The 20328-nt window shown below is 49.0% G+C and overlaps 2 protein-coding genes across 7 annotated transcripts; one reads left to right on the top strand and one right to left on the bottom strand.

Moving 5' to 3' along the window:
* Positions 1-1369: 1369 nt before the first annotated feature.
* Positions 1370-12239, top strand: WBP2NL (WBP2 N-terminal like). The gene is made up of 8 exons (XM_067310852.1): positions 1370-1444; positions 4929-5037; positions 5600-5735; positions 7795-7887; positions 8628-8843; positions 9237-9365; positions 9739-9815; positions 10257-12239. The coding sequence occupies exons 1-8, from the start codon at positions 1386-1388 to the stop codon at positions 10302-10304; spliced, it is 867 nt and encodes a 288-aa protein (XP_067166953.1). The 5' UTR covers positions 1370-1385; the 3' UTR covers positions 10305-12239.
* On the bottom strand, positions 7918-20296 carry NAGA (alpha-N-acetylgalactosaminidase). 6 transcript variants are annotated; one of them, XM_013947621.2, is made up of 10 exons: positions 19935-20296; positions 19043-19217; positions 18677-18854; positions 17976-18070; positions 17045-17206; positions 16353-16550; positions 15681-15824; positions 15342-15360; positions 9997-10083; positions 7918-8112 (listed from the first exon to the last, which is right to left on the bottom strand). In XM_013947621.2, exons 1-9 carry the CDS (start codon positions 20120-20122, stop codon positions 10007-10009), a joined length of 1236 nt encoding a protein of 411 aa, XP_013803075.2. In that variant the 5' UTR covers positions 20123-20296; the 3' UTR covers positions 7918-8112; positions 9997-10006. The 6 variants fall into 6 exon arrangements, with proteins under 6 accessions (XP_013803075.2, XP_013803078.2, XP_013803076.2 ...); XM_013947624.2 differs by lacking the exon at positions 9997-10083; XM_013947622.2 differs by lacking the exon at positions 7918-8112 and having other exon boundaries at positions 9822-10083.
* Positions 20297-20328: the final 32 nt, after the last annotated feature.

Genomic DNA, 20328 nt, shown 5'->3' on the forward strand with positions numbered 1-20328 from the left:
TCTCAGAGGGAAAGGCTGTGTAAAACATGATGTTAGTCAGTACCTTTGTAAAGGAATGTGTATTTCCCCCAGCGTCAGCAAAAGTCTCTGAAAAGGGGAAGCAAAACGAGGTGCTGGAAGGGTTCACTGAGCACAGGATGGAAAAAGAGTGCTTTAGTACGACATGAATGGAAGGTTTGGGAGTATTTACATAAAAAGCTTTCCCTGAGTACAACCAACCCTGCCTGGCAGCATCAAATCCAACTGGGAAAACACCGGAGCCTGCTGGAAGCATACGATGCCATTCTGGAATTACATTCTTTCCTGGAAGAAATATGTAATTTAATACAAGAGGAATAATCCCAAATAAGATACCACATAGTCTTCTATAACTACTGCAACTTGCAGTATATATGTAGTTATAGCTATGTCTGGCCTGAAGGATGACAGGGGACTGCTGCTTTCTGGGCAAAAGCTATCTGCGTGCGGGTGCTGGGAGGCCGGGGCAGTGGCAGAAATAGGGGGAAGCAGCCAGCTGCAAGTCCCACTGCGGAGGGCTGGGTGTTTTAGGTTGCAACACAGGACGCAGCCGGACGGACAGGCTCTCCCCTGGGCTCGCCTCGCAGGCGACATCGCTGCCGGGCCGCAGGGCAGTGGAGGGAGAGGAGGCCCCACTGCGATGGGGCTGAGCGAGACGCGATGGCCTGAGCAGGCGCACAGGCCCCGTGCCTGGGGAGGCCTCCCACACCATGCCAGGCCCGACCGAGGGAACGCGAACACACACACACACACACACACACACACACGGTGTGAGCGTCGCTAGGTTTAACTTTCTATCTGTGTCGTCCGATTAAACACAACTTTGCCATTTGAACAAGCACGGCCTCCTCGTTTATTCCTCGTACCTGAAAGCGCCCCGACGGCCGTGTGCCGGGGCGGCCTCCTCCGCGGCAGCTGCCCCGAGGCCAGCAGGCTGGGGCGCCCGGCCTGGGGCGCTGCCAGGCCGCGGGGCCTCCCCGCCGCCCCACCGCCGCCACCCCTGCCCGGGCTGGGGACGAGCTGCCGGCCCAAGGGCGTTCAAGGCCAGTCTGAGTGACCTGGGAATGGGAGAGCGTTTTACAAAAAAAAAAGCCCTACACATTTAACTGCGAATTAGTGAAACCAAGAGGAGGAAAACAACCCTCCGAGATCAAAACACTGGGCACAATTAGAAATTATTAATTTTTACAGCTACGTCGCCACAGGCCGCGGAAGGTTACGGGCGGGCAGGGGGAGGAGGAGGAGGGGAAGAAGAGAGGGTGCAGGGCGCCGGGCGACGTCACGGCGGCAGAGGTGGGGCGTCACGCGGGGTGGGGCGTGACGTGACGTCACGGGGAGGCAGCGGCACAAGGCGGGGGCGGGGCAAGATGGCGCTGAACAGGAGCCACTCGCAAGAGGGTGGTGTCGTCGTCCCTAATGCCGAGAGGTGCCGGGGGGTGCCTGTGGGGCTGGGGGGAGCCGCGGAGGCTCTGCTTGGGGTACCTATAGGGCTGAAGGGGTCCTGCTGTGAGGTAGCTGTAGGGCAGGGAAGCCCCGCTGTGGGGGGCTGTGGGTGCCCTGCCTGGGATAGCTATAGGGCTGGGGGCCCTGCTGTGGGGGGAGGGGGAGTGTGCCATGGGCTAGGTTTAGAGTTGTAGGGGCCCTGCTATGGGGGAGCTAAAGGGCTGGTGGGGGGAGCCCTGCCATGGGGGGCTGTGGGGGCCCCCTTGTGGGATAGATGGGGGGCTGGGGAGCCCTGCCATGGGACAGCTGTGGGGTTGGGAGGCCCTGCTGTGGGCCTGGAGCTGGCAGGGTAGAGGGGAGCAATGTGGCACCTGAGCTGGGGGTCCCATCCTCAGCCCCTGCAAGCAGAGGGGTGCTGGGGGTGGGAGGCTGCTGCTCAGCCTCCCACTTGGGATACCTCCCCCCCCTTCTCCATAAAATCTACTGTGATTGTGAAGGCCTGGTCACAGGCATCCCTGACTCCTGCTTTGTCTTTCCCAGGAAAGCCAGGACCTTTGGCAACTTAACGATGTTTTGGGTCCCCTTGTCCCCCCATCTGTCTCCCGCAAGCACCGTCTCATGGCCTCTGCCAGAAGGGCACTGCCCCAGACTGCGCTGGTTTTGCTCCTTTAGGGACCCTCGAGCAGATAGCTGGGTTTGGCAGTGCTTTCCCCACTCACATTTCACTGTCTTTCTGTTGCATCTTCTGGTCAATGGTAGAGAAAAATTGAGAGCCTTGTGTTCTCCTGATTTGTTTTTGCACACAATTGTAGACCTCTGTGCAGCCTTGTTTATCTAGTAGTATCTTTTCTTCCTACTTCTCTTTCCACTTTTCTTTGCTAATGACTGGAAAAGCTTGAAAGATCTCTGAGTTACATGCACTGGAGTGTTGGCTGGGTTTTCAGCTGTGTCCCATATTAGGCTGGGCCTGTTGTCTGTGGCAAGCAAACCCTACCTCATACAGCCAGTCCTTGCATGTAATCTAATTGCCGCTTATGTAATAGCTTTAATTTTGAAAGGAGAATAGTGCTGAATTCACAAATAAGAGCGGAGGTTTTCTGCACTGCTTTAGAGTGAATTCAGGAAACCCTGGGGGGTTGTTTTATTAAAGTCCTCCCTGGCAGTGTTGAAACATGCAGGCAGAATTAGAGCAAGCAAAAGAAAGCAAACTTTGCTTAAAAAACTACAAAGCTGCCCACTCTATTCTGCTGAAGTTGGGTGTTTTTTAATGGCATTTCAGGAGGCATCTGCAGTGATAAGTGAGTACCTGTTGTGTAAGTGGCTGTAATAGAGAAGGAATGTGTTGGGTTTGGGTTTTTTTTTTTTTTTTAATATTGTTCTGTTAATTAATGATGCCAGAGAGGCATAGATCACTTAAGGTAGAGCCTTAATCACTTTAATTCACAGTAAGACGGGAAGAGAAGCAGAAAGGTTTCTGCCAAAGAGAAGATATGAGCAGAGCAGATGCTCTTCTTTTTGTCTTGTTGTGAAATCTAAACCAGCTGTTTAATGTTGATGCTTGCCACTACCTGAGATTGCTGGAGTAGCTCGACAAGTCCTGACCTCCCCTTAATTGTGTTAAGATGCTTCTGAGATCCTGGACTTGCACAGAGAAATCCTAGAAAGGACAGGTGTGTTAAAGGGTTGTCAAGTTGTTTTCAGCCTGGTAAATGATAGGAGAAATATGCTCCAAATAGTGTTGAATTTGTAACTTGCCACTAATACTTTAGTCAAGCAAGATCTTTGAAACTTGGACTCTTGGCTGACCTAAAAGGAGATCTCTGTATCCTTGACCTCAAGCCATTATTCGAGATGCTGCTTAGGCATAGATGGGTGAAGTCAGATCTCCACAAGGTGCTAAGCTATCCCATGACAGTCCTAGATTGGCATGCGAACGCAAACCAGTTCAGCAGTATAATTATGCCCAGTGTTGGCTGCTGTGTTATTTGCTTGTTTGAGTAATTTTACAAGAGTAAATATTAAAGTGACTACGTGGAAATTCTTCCCCATGAAGTGAGCTAACGTGAAACACTGCTACAGGATATTGTTGAGGAAGTAATGTTGGTAATATTCAGAATACTGAAGCATTACTTTTATTTAGCTTGGAAGAAATGTTTCCCCTTTACATCTTGGAAATGGAAAAAGCTCTGCTGCATCATCATTCTATCCCTCTCAGCCAGTGTGGGAATCTGAGTCTAGCTAAGCTGTGAAATAATGTCCCAGCAGATTCTCTTGGTCAGGATTTTTTTCTCATTAAAGCTAAACTTGTTAATGTCTTACTTCTTGGATAGCTGCATTTTTTCAGATATATATATCTTGTTATGTTTTCCTTAAAGAACATACAGTCTGAAATTTCTTTTCCCATAACTTGGCCTTACCAATTTCTCCTTTCCCCCAATAATTATGCAACTTCCTGACTTGATCTGATTACTACAATAGGCTGATGAGAATATGTAAGGATAACTTTAGATCTGGCCTCCTCAGGCTTATGTTGAGGTGATTATTTGTTTTTATAGAGTATTTTTTTCTATGTTCTCAAGCTGAAAATGTATTGGCTTTTTTCTCTACTACTGTGACATACTGCAAGCTCCTCACTCCCAAGGCTCTTTCATTTATTCTGCATTTTTTTCTTACTACATGGTTTAGGATCTCCCCCCTTAGACTTGGTGATACTCTTTCCCAAGTTGACTCCTCCTGTTTTCCTGAAAAATGTATCTAATTCTTCAGGAACTTCCATTTCCCTAACACAACAGACATTCACAATTTCCCATCAAGCTTTGGTGTCAGTAGGAGAGTTTGCTAATGTTCATGCAGATTTCTGATGATCACAACCTTCCTGCTGGCACTAGTGCCTCCTCAGTTCTGATCCTGGTTGCAGTGCTTTTCATCATAGTTATTTACTTAAATCATGTGAAATGTGGTCTGCAGTTAGTATGTTAATGAAGTAACTTCCTCTGGAGTTCAGTTTGCCCAGTGGGTGCGGTATTAGAGGACTTCTGTTTGCGCAGTGGCCAGTCTTAAATGTGAAAATGGACTTGGTGAGAGAGTGCCTTGCTCTGAGATGGTCCCTTGATTTCAGGGGGAAGGTTTCAAGAAGTTTGGCCCTTTCGGTGCTCTGACTTTTGGACTGAGGCCCTTTCCCTGAGTATAGGGGAATTCCTTCAGCCTTAATGCTTAAAGTGGAAGGTGGAACTATCATTTAAAGCTGTCCTTTGTGGAGGAGGAGCAGGGCTGGTCGCAAGTGTGAGGTCCTTTGCTCTGGATAAATCATTCCTCTATGTTCAAAGAGAAAACAGCAGGGCCCACAGCAGAACTGAGTCTTTGGGGACCATATTCAGGGTTTCCGGTGTGCTAACCCCTCCCTGTGTGATGGTGTGTGCATTAGAGCTATTGCTGAGGTCTCCAATTTGTTCAATTTCCTCCTGTAGTGTTCTCAAACAGTGTAAAGATGTGGAGCTCTCCTTCAGTGATGTGACGGGCAAGCCTGATGTCTTCAAAGGCACCAAGAAAGGAATGCTGTACCTCACCCCTTACAGGGTAAGTCTGATGCCGGTAGGGCTTCCCCTTTCCTAAGGGATCTCAGACTTCTAGGCCAGAAACCTAGTCAGTGATAGGAAAAGTGATTTTTGTTAAGTGAGGAGTCGCTAAGAGTGCTAGACAGGAGAAGGAATGGTGGAAATAGGATAGTCTGTCCTTGTATCGCTATCCCAATCCCTACTAAGGCTCATGCCAACCGGGAAATATCCTATGTAGAGAATATATTTCATGTGAGGCATCAGTCAGTATTACTCTCTTTGAAAGCTGTCCAGTTTATCCTTAAATAATAGAACAATAAGACTCTGTGCATTTGTGTATTGTTGTGTATTATTGTGGAACATAAGTGCTTCAGGTGAGTGAGCCCTGACATCAAGTCTGTTTGGGATCCTGCAGTGTGAAAGCTATGCAACTGAAATAACAGCATACGTATTTACACTAGGCATTCAGTTCTCCACAGCAGGGTTTAAATTACCCTTTTTTGGATAATTCTACAACTAGAACTCCATAATCAGCCTTTATATCTAAGTCAACTACTTGAAAAGTGTTTCTTCCTGTCTTACAGATGATCTTTGTGTCGAAGGGCAAGGATCCCATGCTGTCTTTCATGATGCCATTTTATTTGGTGAAAGGATGCTCTATTGAGCAGCCTGTTTTCTCTGCCAATTACATCAAAGGACAGATTCAGGCCGAGGCAGGAGGTATGTGCTCATGCTTTGTAGACCAGCTCTTCCTAAGTTTTACGAGTCCTTTTCTGCTCTGCTGAACTTCAAATGGTGTGCTCACTTGCACAGGAAGAGTGAACAGTGTAGCTACAGCAGTACGGCTAGCATGTGCACACTAAGGTGACTCCTGTCTTCTGAATTTTGATATGGTTTCAGTGTTACCTTCTGCCCCCAAAGTTTGTAACTGACTTCAATAGAATGGCTTTTATTTTAAGTTCTGTCTTGCTGCATGAGTTGTGTTTACTTGGTTTCTGCCTGTGTTTGTTTTCCCTTAGCTTTGACTTGAAAGGGTGTTTAAGTGACCAAGTCACCAGCCACTGGTATTGTTAGATGTATTTAGCAACTAAATGTGCTTTGTGTAGATCAGTAGACCCTTATCAACACATGTACTTTGTATGCAACTCAGACACTGCTTTGTATCATTGATTCAGCTTTGTTGACAATTTGATGATGAAACTGATAGGAACTATAGCAACAGTCATGACCAAACATGGGGAATTGCAGATAATAAATAGGATTAAAAAACAGAGCTATTGGTTCACACTTCTTTCCTCTTTAGCCCCAGAACAAGTTTATGTGCACTTTGATGTATGTGGAGAGCTTACGCTCTTGCTTCGTGTTCCTAACAATGTTTTAGAGTGACTAGGTCTTCTGGATTGTGAATCAGCCACTTCCTGATGCTGAAATCATTCTAAGACGGTGGTTTTAAGGAGATGAATCTCCAAGGGGATGACTTTGTCCATGGAGGATTGTCTGTTTTATTTCTGATCTTTGTTTCTATTCTTTTCCCCAAGAGACTATCTCTACATTTATTTTCTCAGCATAACTTAATTGCTAATTAGACAAGGGAAATGAATATTGAGCTTATTTTATGAAATTTTTTATTTAAATGATATCTTGTTTCTAAAAAAAATATATATATATATATATATATACACACAAAACAAAGTACTCTTGTGATCTCATTGACTAATTGGAAATTCTCTGAAAGTTTTTCCTTATACCTTAATGTTTATAATCTGTCTGAGCTCCTGTGGGGCAGAGATTTAAAATGTGCTTGATTCAAATCCTAGTTTGAGTTTCAGGGTCTGATCCATAGTCTACTGAGATCAGTAATAAAATTTCATTCAAGGGCTTTGATAAAGTCCTCAGTGAATGAAATGTTCTTTCTTTTCACTGTAATCGTAATTAGGGTCTCTTCAACCTTTTGGGAAAGGACAGACCAACCCAGGATATAAAATAGGGTTCTTTTACATAACAAGATTGGAGATTTTTTTTTAAGTGTTTTTTAAAAAAAAAAAAAGTAAATTCCTGGTCCTCTTGAGATATTATTTAGAAAGTATCATTTTGGGGACCTCTGAAACAAAAGCCATGATTCTATCCTCCTGGCAATACAATACAAAACTTAATGTATTCTTCTTTATTAGAATTTCAATAAAATTTGAATATTAACTGTTTTTCTGTCTTAACCATTACTGTTATGGAAAATCAGGCTCGCCGGCCTCCATAACAGGGTCCGACCCTAGGTTCCTGCTGAGGCAGAAGTTCGAAGTCAGATTGAAGAAAAATAAAATTTAATGACATACGTGTGGTAATTACAGCTCAAGCTGGGTGCCTCCGAAGAGGGACCCCGAACAAAGAAATCCCTGGGCAATTATACCCTTACAATCTAAATTCCCCACCCCTTAAGCGATAGTTTGGACCAATAGTAATAGTTAGGTCTCGGTTCTTCCCCTTCTTCCTTGGGCCCCTTTATTGTCTCTAGGCAGGCTGCTTCTTATTTTCAAGGTTGGCTATTCCTGCTCTCTGTGTAACTTCTTTATCCCTCCAGCTTGAACCGGCTCTGGGGCCCCCTTTTACTTATCTAAGTAAAAGTTCACAGCCTAAGGCCTAAGGCTTCAGCAAATTTAGCTACTAATGCTAAGCAAGTTATGCTAAGCAATTAATTCTAGACAGCTTCAGTTCAATATTCTCTAACAATTACTAAGGAGGCTAATTTCAGTTAGTCTATTTCAATTCCAATTTTCTCTCCTAGGTGGCTGGGAAGGGCAGGGGAAGTTTAAACTGACTTTCAACAGTGGAGGAGCCATTGAGTTTGGACAGTTGATGTTCAAAGCTGCTTCCAGTGGTAAGGGATATTCAGAGTCCACAGTTCCCCCTTAGTTGGCTGAGCTAGGGACTGAGGGAGAGGGCATCCTATGCACTCATCCACAACAATGTATTCTGGGGGGGAATGCTTGTTTTTCCTTCCAGTCCTTTTTCTTTGTTTCACCTTAATGCTTGGTGTAACCAGAATATTCTGGAGTTTGTGTTTTTGAGGTGGTCTATGTTTTTCTGTGGAAACTTCTTCCTCCTGGAAAAAAGTTGAAATATGTGACAATGAAAAATATATCCAGAGCACTTACCTCCCCTCAGCCCAGTTCTCTCATAGTGGAATGAGATGAGGAAAGATAACACATCCACATTTGGAGAGGGGAAAACTAAATAAAAAAAAAATCATTTCTATTTAAAACTTTGAAATGGAAAAAAAAAATCTGTTCAGCCTTTATTGATGAGAAAGTTTAAAAAAATACTGATGCAGGTTTTATAAAATGGTCTTCCCCCAACCACAGAAGCCCTGCCATTGATCTGTTACCCTGTAGCTAGTATATGAGCAGATGACTTCTTTTAGCACCCTATGAACTTGCAGGGAGATCATTTCCAAATGCTTTTCAAGCCCAGTGTTATGCTAGTACTGTATAGTGAGTATCTCTAGCATTAGGATGATGGGAAATAGGGCTGCATTAAGAGGACTGTTTATCTTTTATTCTGTACAAACATTCAGTTAAAACAAAAGAGCATCTGTCTTAATAAATGTGTATTCTTTAGCTTCCAGTGGAGTCCCTCTCCAGAACCCTGGCTATGGCTATACACCTGTGCCTGGAGGGTATGCACCCACCCCACCTGCTCCAGGGGGTTATTCACCTGCGCCGGGGGGCTATGCTCCTCCACCACCAAATGGACCATATCCTTACATGCCACCACCAGTGAATGCCTATGGACCAGCTCCACAGCCCATGGAATATCCATATGCCCAGCCTCCAGGTAATGGAAGCTGTGTGGTGATTAGTGGCAGGGTGTGTTTGGTGTTGGCTGTAAAGAAATCATGACAGCACACGGAGGGTTACTGTAGTTTTGTCTTCTTTTCATACAAGGATCCTTGTCCTTGGAAAACTTAGCATGTGTTCTTGATCATAACTGTGTCTCCAGAGTTGCAGCTGGACAGGAGGAGAAAATGCAGCATCTAAACTGTGCTTCTGCTTGGCAGAGAATTGTTACCTGCTGGCATGACAGGCATTAGCCAAATGTAAAATTTCTGCTTCCACATCGTGACAGCAGAGCTTGTGTCCAGGGCTGATGTGCTGCTAAGCCTGTGAGCTCCCCTTCCCTTTAGATGCAACAACCTAAAGCATCAATCTGGTGTCATCTTTTTAACAGGTATTTACCCACCACTTCCAAACATGAACCCGGTGTATGTGCCACCTCCTCCCCCATACTCCGGACCTTCTCCTGCAGGACCTTCGGCCCCCTCAGCTCCTGCAGCCTGGATGGACCCAGGCATGCCAGGTAAATGAGACTTGGGGCTGCCAGGGCCCAAGCGCAGAAGGGCAGTTGGAGGCTTGAGCTCTGGGTGGTGCTGGTGGAGGGGGAACCTGTTGTTGCAGGAGCTCTAAGTCATCTTGGTCTGTAATTTGAGATGACAGAAGGCTGGAGAAGGTGCTCAACTCTGCACTGTACAGCTTGTGGTCAGTTCTAGCCAGCTTGCACCTTTCCTGAACTGCTCCAGATTCAAACCCAGCTTGCTGTGGTTGCTGCTGCTCTTTGGATATTTGTCAGCTCCCCAAAAGAGCAGTAGTTGGGGAGAAGGCTCTGGGGCTGGAGCCACAGCAAAAGCCGCTCAAGACATGTCCTATGCTTGCTCCCTCTCCTTCCTCTCTAGGTGGCAGTAAGGCCACAGAAGCTACTTCCAGTGCATATTACAACCCTGCCAACCCGCACAATGTGTACATGCCCATGGTAAGCACTGCACCTGTAGTGGGGCTCTGTGCTTTTGGGAGGGAAGCTGGAGAGGAGTTATGAGGAATACAGTGTTGCTATGCACCTTCTAAGCCGGATTCTGGACAGTCGGCCTTTTGGCTGTGGGAGTCAGAACATGGCATATGCCACACAGAGTGAAATCTGGTGGCCTGCTTCCTACCTTACAGTAACTACTGCTCATCTAGTCCATGCACAGAAAGCATGCATTTTCCTGGGGGGAGGTGGGGATGGTAGCGCCACGAAGATCCTAGAGCATAACGAGAAGAATTGTGGGGTGAAATGACAGCCTAAAATACAGCATCCAGTTCTGGCTGTAACTTACTGAGAAGCAGTGATTTCCCATAAACCAAGCCTGGGAATGCTTGGGAAGAGATTCTCATAAAACAGGCAGAGTGGTTGACTCTCTTGTTTCTCTTCCAGGATCAGCCACCTCCTTATACACCTCCCGAGGATAAAAAGAACAACTAACAGAACCAGCCTCCCGCACTCTCTCTCCTTGAAGACAATTTGGCTGTCACTACCCCTTGGGTTAGCACATCTCTAGGTCTCTTTATGTATATACAATGTACGTAGTGTTGGGCTGCTGAGCACCTGCCCTCCTTAAACATTCAGTCAGTGGCAATACGAGGCAGAGCAGCAGCACTTTCCTGCTTATTTGCTTCATCTCATGGGGTCAAAGCACTAACCTTTTGCTCTGCCCTTGGCTTGAGGGAAGAGATGGATTTCTTCATAAACCAGCAAACCATGTCACTAATCTAGGTAAAATATGAAGGCTCTGGGATCTTGGAATAGAACTATTTGGAGTGGCAACCTTTTGACTTCTTCAAGCACCAGCCAAGAGGAAAGGTATAGACAGCCATGAAGTTCCTCGCATAGACCCTTGGGAGCCCCAGAAAGGTGTTAAATTTCCTTAAATTCTGGCACAGCTCAGTGTGAGATGGGACTCTGGAAATCCTGTGTCGTGCTGGAAGCATGTGTTTCATGTCCTGGACTAATAGTCATGGGGTGACAAACTTGAGAAATGCATCCTGAGAGACACTTAATCATTTGGTAGTGTAAGTGGGAAGGGGATGGGCCCCAACCTGCAGAGGCCAAACCCAGCAGTTCAGCCATAAGAACTACAAAGTGCTCTGGATAGATCATCCTACTGCATTTCTGACAGCAAGAGGAGCTTCTGGGCACAGACACGTCTGCTTTGAATGCAGCAAAACCCTCTGCTAGTATTTCTCCATCTCCTTTCATAGTTAACCTTCCAAAATGGGGTGAGATGCTGCACTCGCTGGTGTCTGGAGAGCCAGCACTAACTGTTGTCTCTGCTCCTTCCCCTTTGCTGTGAGATGCACCTCTGTATTTCCAGTGAATCTTTGAAGACACAATGGGAGTTTGCTAGCAGGTCTCTTGCATGCCGCAAAGCCAGGCTGTATAGTCGCCTGATGCTGATAGCAGAGGAGCTGTGTGAGAAATGTAACTGGAAATGAGCAGTGACTTCCTAAAATCAGCCTGCTTTTGTAGCTGTAGAATAGAAAAGCAAACAGGAAGTGGGGCTGCAGGGCTGTGAGCTAATAGCTTGGCAGGTGTGGGTATCAGTCTTCCTTTTGGTTTTCTAGGAGCAGGTCCTGTGTCTGTGCAATGATCCTGTGTCAAGTAGCTGTTCTTCAAATGTAACGAAACCAAGTGCTGAGCAGGAAGCTGCTTGCCTTGGAGCAAAATACGTTACTCTAGGAAGATAACCTAGCACTAGCCTTGTCAGGGGACAGGTCCAGCAGCCCTGGCTCCCTCTGACGAGCAAGCTCATGCAGGGTGCGAGCCTGACAAGGGAAAACTGGGCTTCATCTCTCTTCCTTGGGCTGCTAAAGCCATGCTGTGTATGCTTGCATCTGAGCAGTGTGGGAAGAGCAGGCTCTGTAGTACTGGCCTTTGGTTGCTTTAGGGGTGCAGCGCCCTCCGAACTGGGAACTGCTGTCTCTGGTGTGGATGTTACTAATGCTCAACTCTGTTGCTACTCAGCCGCAACCTTTCCTTCTTCCTTAGGAGATATTGCCATTAAACCTGCTCTGAAGAGAGTGTCACTAGTATGATGGAGACCAATGTGGCCCTTTATATATGGGGTGATCATACTTCTTCCCTGTAGTCTTCCTGCTTTCTCAGTGAAGGGGAAGGAGCATTTTCCCTCTTACTTTCCTGCGTGCCAGGGCTCTCCTTTAAATGAGGTTTGCACAACATATAAGAATGAATTCTTGAAGCAGCCTGGCATAGGGGGAAGTAAACTTTCTTTTCTAAAAAAACAAAACCTTTTAAATCAGAGTTAGAGATGTTCTGATGATTCTCTGAAACTAAAAAATTCAGCCATGAATATTTGTAACTTTTACATTGCACTTTAATACAGAAGTGTTGATAACTTTAGCTGCCTGTTTGCTGTTTGTGTTATGTTGACCTCTATCATTCCTGCCTGTCGCACAGAAGGCGGGAACAAGTGATAAACACTGCTGGTCTCTCTGGTTGGCTTTGGGTCAATCCTGCTCTCTTCCCTGTGCACTGCTAAGCTGGGTCTGGAATCAGGATTGGGGGGAAAGACAGTCGGCCAGAAGCACTGAGTTTGGCTAATCATTTGACTGCCTGTGGAGGGTGGAAGGGTGGCTTGTGCCTTTGTTCCTGTCACCAGTACCTAGAACTGGCACTGTCCATGTCCTCAGGGCAGGCGACCCTGTGTTTAACAGGGGCAGTGTCACCACCCTGCCCCTCACTAAAGCTGTATTTTTAGCAACTCTCCTATGAATATTTACTGACTGAGGGAAGCCTGTCTTTAAGAGGAACTCCCAACTAGCCAGTTAATACAGCTTTTTAATTTTTTTCCCCCAATGTGGGATAAATATACTTTAAAGAAAAAATTCACACTTAAGTGCAGACTGTACAATCTTGAGTTTCCCCTTGTGCCAGTGAAAGCTGATGCCCTACTGAGCACAATGTAACTACTGGAAAGCTGTCTCCTGTTCTGCATCAGCTGCTGATAGGAAACCAGTTTTATCTTCTGGTGCAGTTCTTCCTCTTTGGAGGTACTGACCCTGAAATCCAGCATTAACCAAGAAGCTAGTAATGCTGAATAAATGTGAAAGAGACAGTCTGTGACCTGCTTCCCTTTTATTTGTCTAAATCACTTAGCAAGAATAAAGCCAGCTCTTGCACAACAGCATGAAGGGTTGGGGTTTTCTGGGGGGAGGGAGGGGTTGGGTTTATTTTATTTTATTTTTTTTGGCACTGCAAAGCATCATATTCAGTATCTTGCTGCTACGCTTGGAGAAAGCTGCTGTGAGTGGCTAGAGTCGGCCATTTGGTCCTCCAAGAACTGGAGTAGGCTCCCAACCCTCCTTTGTCATCTGGTGTGACTTGAAAAGGGAATTTTTTTTTTTTCAGTTAAGTTAAAATGTGGTCCTTCCCCAATTTGAGACTATTCTTGTTATCAGTCTCCCTCAGTTGCCCTGTACTTTTAGGGAGAAATTTTAACAAATGTTACACCCCTCTCCTGAGGACCTCATTCAAGGTAGGTAGACCATGTCTTACCTAAATTTGGACATCTGTTCTGCCTGCGCTTGCCTTTAGCTGGTCTCCTAAAATTGCTCTAACATGGGGGTGGGAGAAGCAGCGAATGATCCCACAACACAGTACATTAGCTAGCTCTTTTGTGGGTACTGAGACAACACATTGAAGTACATGAGATCAGGTGAAATAAACTTCACCTGTATCCCAAGTAGGTGTTTAAGCAGTATTTTCTTTAGTGCTTCCCTGTGCTTACAACAACCAAGGAAGGGCAAGTATCAGTGCCTATTGGCATTGCTTATGTCTGGCAGCAAAGGCCAGAGTTGAGTGTAGCATCTGCCACATTTTTCTTTTGTGTCTCCAAGATAAGAAACAGCCCTATCCATTCCTCAATCCCGTGGGTAAAGCCTCCCCAATGTTTTGAGACATTCCTCCCCTCAATGGTCTTCAGCTGTTTGTCACATCTTTTCTCCATACGTGGAACCATGTGCCTGAGAGGGATGGCAGTTTTTCTCCTTGTGGTTGGTACCACCATGACTAACATCTGTGGTAGCAGTTGCAGATACTCAGCCTCCACTGTAGGATGATACGTACTGTCAGGCACACCCAAAGTACCAAAATGAATCAGTTAACGGTTCCAGAGCTCATCCCTCAGCTCACTCCAAGCCCCTCCAGGGTGTTAGTGCTAACTCCTGTTACTGGAGTTGTGTATGTAGCTGCCCTTTGGAGAAGGAGGAGCTGTTCCCTGAGAAACCCTGGAGTGTTCAGCCTGCTAGAGGAGGGGGTGAGCCTCCTTTCAGCAGGAAAATCAACTTTCCTGCTGAAATAAAGCAAGACTGGAATGCAACTTGCAGCTTGGAGGCACCTGTGACTATCATCTGCCATCTCTAAAGATAGTAACTTCCCCCCCCCACCAGTTATGGGCACAGCACACTATGATGCTGCAGGTTTTTCAAGCTATACCACAGCAAGACTACTGAGGTTCTGCATAGGCATTTTTGGTTTTTGCTCTGCTCTGTTGTAAACTGACAGCAGAAGGACTTTAATACAGAGCTGATCCACTGACTGAAGACCTTCCCCAGCAGCATGGCAGTGAAGTTTGTTGGTAGGAAACTCCTTGAAGGATTGGCATTACTAGCCTTTTTTTTTTTTTTTGGCATGCATGTTAGACAGTAGTAGTGCTGGCCTCCAGGATGCTGGCAGCAGGCTCTGGCCTGCAAGCAAAGCTAGCACCTCTGGAAGTCCCCCAGCCTCTGTGCTCAGGATCATCCTGCCTCCACGAGCTCTTGGTCTCATGGAGGGTATGTGGGAGGGATGAAGCCCTACTGACAGCCCTTTTTTCTGAGCCAAGTTGATTATAGCAAAGGAGAAAAGGTGATCATGTCTGACCCTTGGGAGTCACTCCATCACACACGAGGAGTTGTTACCTGACGATACTAAAGCATCTAAAGCCTTTCTGCAGGTCTAGTTAAAACAGCTCCTGCAGTGGTATGTGGTACCCACCTTGATGTGATGTAGTGCTCAGGTATCAGAGTTGGTAAGCTCAAACAGTGGGCAGACCCTGTTTTTATGGCATTTTTCCACAGGACTGCTTTGCAATGATCAAGGAATCAAGCTGTGCACCACCCTTAGGAAGCAGGTAACAAAAAGTCCTACTTTACACAGATTAAGTAGAAACCATCAAGTTTGTACCAGAGGCATGCCGTAAACTTCATCCCCCTGCACTGTCAATAATGTCAGTGAGAGGCACTTGTGCAGCGCAGAGAAAGGTGCAGATGACCCCAGCACTGCCCCATGCCTCCAGTGCTGAGCACCATCACAGGATGAGGGGGTGGACACCTCCCCCAGGGCCCTGTTGTCTGACTAAGCACCAGGGCTGCACCATGGGGTAGAGATACCACATGACCACTCCTGAGGGGTTAATCACGACCGTGAAGTTGTCTCCTGTCTTTAAGCCACTGATGATCTTACCGCTGTACACGTCTTGGACCTGCAAGAGAGAGACAGTCATTAGCAGGATGTCCACAAATCCTCCATCCCAAGGTGCTGCTGGTCCAGCTAGGGTCAACAACAGTTCCAGCCCACCATACGCCCGCAGTTGGCCCAAGCTGGCCACGCCACACATAAGAATATGGCCTTAACCATGGGCTCAGCCTCAAAACCTGACCAGACCCTGAGACTGGTCACCCTGCTCAGTGGTCACTGCACAAGGGTTTGCTGGGACTGGGTGAGAGTTGGCAGAAAAGAGGGGAGAAATCAGCTGTCCCCTCTGTGTCCCAGGCAGCAGCCCAGCCTGCCAGCGGGGCTCACCTCATACACAGTGTTGTCCGGAAAGTTGAGCTTGGCCAGGCTGGTGGTGTAGCGGAACGGCATGTCCGTCCTCCGGCTGAAGAAGATGAGGGCACTGGCAGCCTGGGACAGTGGGCGCAGGAACACTTCGACATGGAATTTCTCCTGGGATGGGAACAGGCCAGTGAGACAGAGCCGCCAGGACCAGCTCCCTCTTGCAGGGACAGAGCAGGGGAAAAGGCCCGCACCGTGCCCCAGTGCTGTAGGCTCTTAAGGCACCTCATCGCTTTGCCCACTGGGAAGCAAGGAGCAGCTCTGAGCAGGCTGTGCCTGCCAGCCCAAGGCGGACAGGGTGGTGGGAGGCAAGTGCCAGCGAGCTTTCTTGCTGGACTCCATCTTACCTGTGTCTGCTCTTGTGGGCATGAGAACATTTGGGCCTGCAGTGGGCTCCAGGAAAGACCCTTGCAGGGGGAAGAGGAGCCAAACCATTGAGTTCCAGGATGTGCACACACAAATGCTGGTCTGTAACTTCTAACCATGTCTGGATGGGTTGCTAAACCAGCAGGTCCCCATTCCCACAGCTCTCCTGCTCCTGCTTCCCTGCATACCCTCCCTCTCCCTCAATACTGTGTCCCTCTCGTGCTGCTCCTGTTTTCTCTCCTCTCTCCCAAATGCATACACCTTCCCCCTAACCTTGACAATCCTACGTCCCTGGATTCCCAGGGGATCCTGGTTGATCTGGATCATCAGACGGTTCTGCAGGATCTCCTTGGCACTCGGGGAGATGGTGCGGAGGTCAGTAGACATGAGGAGCGGAGCTGCCATCACCGTCCACAAGGCCATTTGGGAGCGTGACTGCTCATAGCTAAGGCCAAAGTTTCCAATGATGAGCTGGAGGGGAGAGGGGACAAAGCAAGCGGAAGCAGAAAATGGTTGGAAACTTGTCTGCATGTCTGACTCAGTGACACTGCAGCCTGCTAGGTGGGGAGTAAGCACGGAAAACCTCACATGCTCTTTCACTTCCCTTTGAGCAGCCTACCGTTGCTGGAAGGTCCCATTTCTACTAGGTGCTAAGTGATGAGCACAAATTCAAAAGCACCCACTAATACCCTTAGCTTCACCACTATTTCTCTCCCAGGCTGTGCAGGGATATAGGGAAGGACAAGGACACCTGGGCAACAGGACAGGCACACACAAGGGGTGGAGAGTTCACTGCAATATAGGCTTTTCCATCAGCTTAGCCAGGGCAACATGGGCTTTTCCTCTTCTGCCTGAAGCAACACGGATCCTACTTGAGCACTCTTCCTTTGCCTTGTATCTAGAAGGGGATCCCTGGAGATCCCCCACCTCTGGCTTGGGTCCATGCACCCACCACTCAGCCGCACCATGTCTGGGTCATTCCAGTGGCCAGGGCCAGCCGCTGGCTGCAGCACGTCCTGGTGTGCGGAGAACCAATCCACGATGGAAAGCACACTGTCCCAGGAGTCCTCAATGTCGCCGTAGTTACGCCAGAGGTTGCAGATCTCTGCCAGAAGGGTGTAGTTCACCTGGAGAGGAGTAAAGGAGTCAGGCAGGAGGGAGAGAGGAGGGAGCCTGCAGGCTGGGGGGAGACATTATATCCCGGAGGTTGGTGGGATGCAGATACTACATTCCTCACCCCCCACCAGCAAGAAGGGGCAGCTGGACTTGCTGGGAGCTGCAGTGACCGAAAAATATTTTCAAGCTAGAGGGAGCTGGGGAAGGACAACACCATGTAATTAAGAAGGACAGAATCATATTCCAGTATGCCTGGGCATATCCCAATATGACACAATGTCTGCCAAAACAACCACAGAGGCTATGGGGGAATAAGACCATTGCAAGAAGGGAACAGGGGCAGCTTGGGATTGATTCAGAAGGTGGAAGGGGGAAAAATATGTGCTCAGGTAACCAGAAATGTTACTAGGAGCAACATCTACTGGTGAAGAATAGAAGCTCCATTTTAAGCATTTGAACCAGACAGGACAACACTGAGGAGAACAGGCTGTCAAGATCAAGTCCACATGAGCTAAGAGGGGTGGATAAGGCATGTCTTGGGGTCTTGCTCCAAACTCTTATGACCTAGTCACGTTGGGAATCCCAATTTTCCTCGGGAAGCCAGTTCCTGGCAGGGAGGTCATTTCCCCTCCTGGGACCTATAGACCCATCCTATCAAGAGTGGAGCAGTAAGAGAGGAGTGTAGTACATGGGCTCCTGCAGCTCACAGTGAGAGCTCCCCAGGGCACAGGGGACACGGGAAAACCCACCAGACCCAGCACACATTGGGATAATCCTCACCTTGGGGGGAAGCCCACCCTGATACGCTGGCCAGCTGCAGGAGTAGACTATGGGACGGCCTGTCGCATTCAAAGCCTTCGCCATCTTCGGGTAGCCTTAGGGAGAGAAGAAGCTGACTAGTGAACTTGCATTATACCAGCTCTGGGGCTCCTCTTTGCCCAAGAGCTACCCAGGTTACCCTTTTGCCCTGCAGCTAGGGTGCACCCAGCCCCCAGGAAGGCCATGGCAGCCCTACTGGAACGGCAGCCCTCAGAAAGCTACCCATGGGCTCAGGCAGGGAAAAGATTTAACCCTGGGAGACGGACAAAAGCTGCCTTCTCTCAGAATCAAACATTTACTGCTCTGATCCCGAGGCAGAAACACCAACCCAACCTCCACTCTCCAAGCTCACCGTGTGTCCACATACATGACTTCTGCGGGAAAGGGACCGGTGAGAATGGCTCCCTCCTCCTCCACCCTGAGCCCTATTTCACATGCAGATAAGCCTCATCTCCAAAAGCCCTGCAGTCCCTCTGAGATGAAGCTTTTTTGGAAACATTTCCCAAACCCCAGCCCATCAGGGGTGCGAAGACCAACAAGAGGAGATGTGAGGAAAGAACCAAAACCGGCCAAGCATTTCCAAGGACAGAAGACAGACAGCCACTTCCTACTGAAGTAGCTACGAGAGAAACGCCAGCCAGCCAGAGAGCCTCAGCCTTTACCTTCCGCCTGCTCTTCTTCTGACGAGTAGCACCCATCCAGCTTCAGCATGTCCACACCCCACTGCGCAAAGGTCTGGGCATCCTGCTCCACACAGTCCACCGTGGTGCCTGGATAGCCCCCACAGGTGAGGGTGCCCAGGTCTCCATAAATGCCCAGCTTCAGGCCCCGGGAATGGACCTGTGAGGAGAGGAGAGCTGCAAGGAGGGGACAGAGGGAGTCCAGGGCATCTCCCAGGAGGGTGAGCTCCTCTACCCCATCCCAGCCCCCCTGCCTCAACAGCTCCAGCCAAGGTGACACAGAGACACAGAGATGCCCCCGCCATCTCCATCCTCCCTCTGGATCCAACCTCTCCCACATGCACTTACATAGTCAGCCAAGGCCTTAATGCCTCGGGGAAACCTCTTGGGATCGGGAACCAGCTGTCCTGCCCCATCCCGCTGCTTTGCTGACCAGCAGTCATCAATGTTGATGTATTTGTAGCCCAGCTCCCTCCAGCCATCCTCTGCCAGGCGGTCTGCCATGTCAAAGAAGAGCTTCTCACTGTGGGGAGGGAGAAACTCGGACATGGTGAGGGGGCACAGCACCATCAGGCCCTAACACTTAGCCCTTGCTAACTAACTCTTTACCTCACTGACTGCTGGTAGCCAACAGGATTTCTAGACTAACTAGGGCTCTGGAGGGTCCACCTCCCCCTGCCACAACAAAGCAGGCCTGGGTGATACAGGAGGGTCTCCAGTTGCCCATTCATTGCCTAGCAGATCTCACCAAGCGGAAATGTTTCCAAGGCCCGGCCATATCTTTCAGTCTTGCATACTTCTGGCCCCTGCACCGCAATGTCTGAGCCCCTCATCTCACACGTGTCCTCACAAGGCACCATGATCCCACTGCTGCAGGACTTGCCCCAGGTCACACAGACTGTGCCAAAACAGTCCCAGGCCTGATGTCCCACCACCCCACCTATCCCATCCATCCTCCCTTCATTTTCCCTGCCGTTCAGCAGGTTTTTCACGCATTGCCCCATTCCACCCTCAGCCATGGCACAGCCCCAACATGCACATTCACCTTGTGTGCCAGGATCCCCCCACGCGCACACAGGGGACGCTCCAGAAACCAGCCCAGCATTTCTTCAGATAACTTCACCTTGCGGCGAGGCAGAGGCTTTCCATGCCCGGGGAGGCCGGGGTCCCCACAGCGTCTTCGGCTGACGGGAGCACCCAGGCCGGGTGCTGGTCTACGGCTCCCTCCTCACCCGCTCACCTGATGCAGTTTTGGGGGTCTGCCTCGCAGTCGATGTTGCAGCGAAACCTCTCCCAGGCCAGCCAGCCCATCGGCGGGGTCCGCGCCAGCCCGTTCTCCAGGGCCTGGGCGCGGGCCAGGATGAGCGCCCAGGCCAGGGCCAGCCCCCAGGCCGGGGGCAGCCCGCCAGCCCGGGCCGCCCGGCGCATCGCTCGGGGCGAGGGCCGCCGCGAAGGGGGAAGCGGCTCCTCCTGCCTCGGGCACTGCCGAGCCGCCGGGGCACGGCACAGCACGGCACGGCTCAGCACCCACCTCGGCCGCCCCACGGGGAAATGCCCCACCACCGGCTGTCCCGTCCCCAGCCCAGCCCGGCCCGGCCCGGCCCGGCTCGGCTCGGCTCGGCCCCGCCGCGCTC

This window comes from Apteryx mantelli, chromosome 1 (genome assembly GCF_036417845.1).
Source record: "Apteryx mantelli isolate bAptMan1 chromosome 1, bAptMan1.hap1, whole genome shotgun sequence".
Taxonomy (NCBI): domain Eukaryota; kingdom Metazoa; phylum Chordata; class Aves; order Apterygiformes; family Apterygidae; genus Apteryx; species Apteryx mantelli.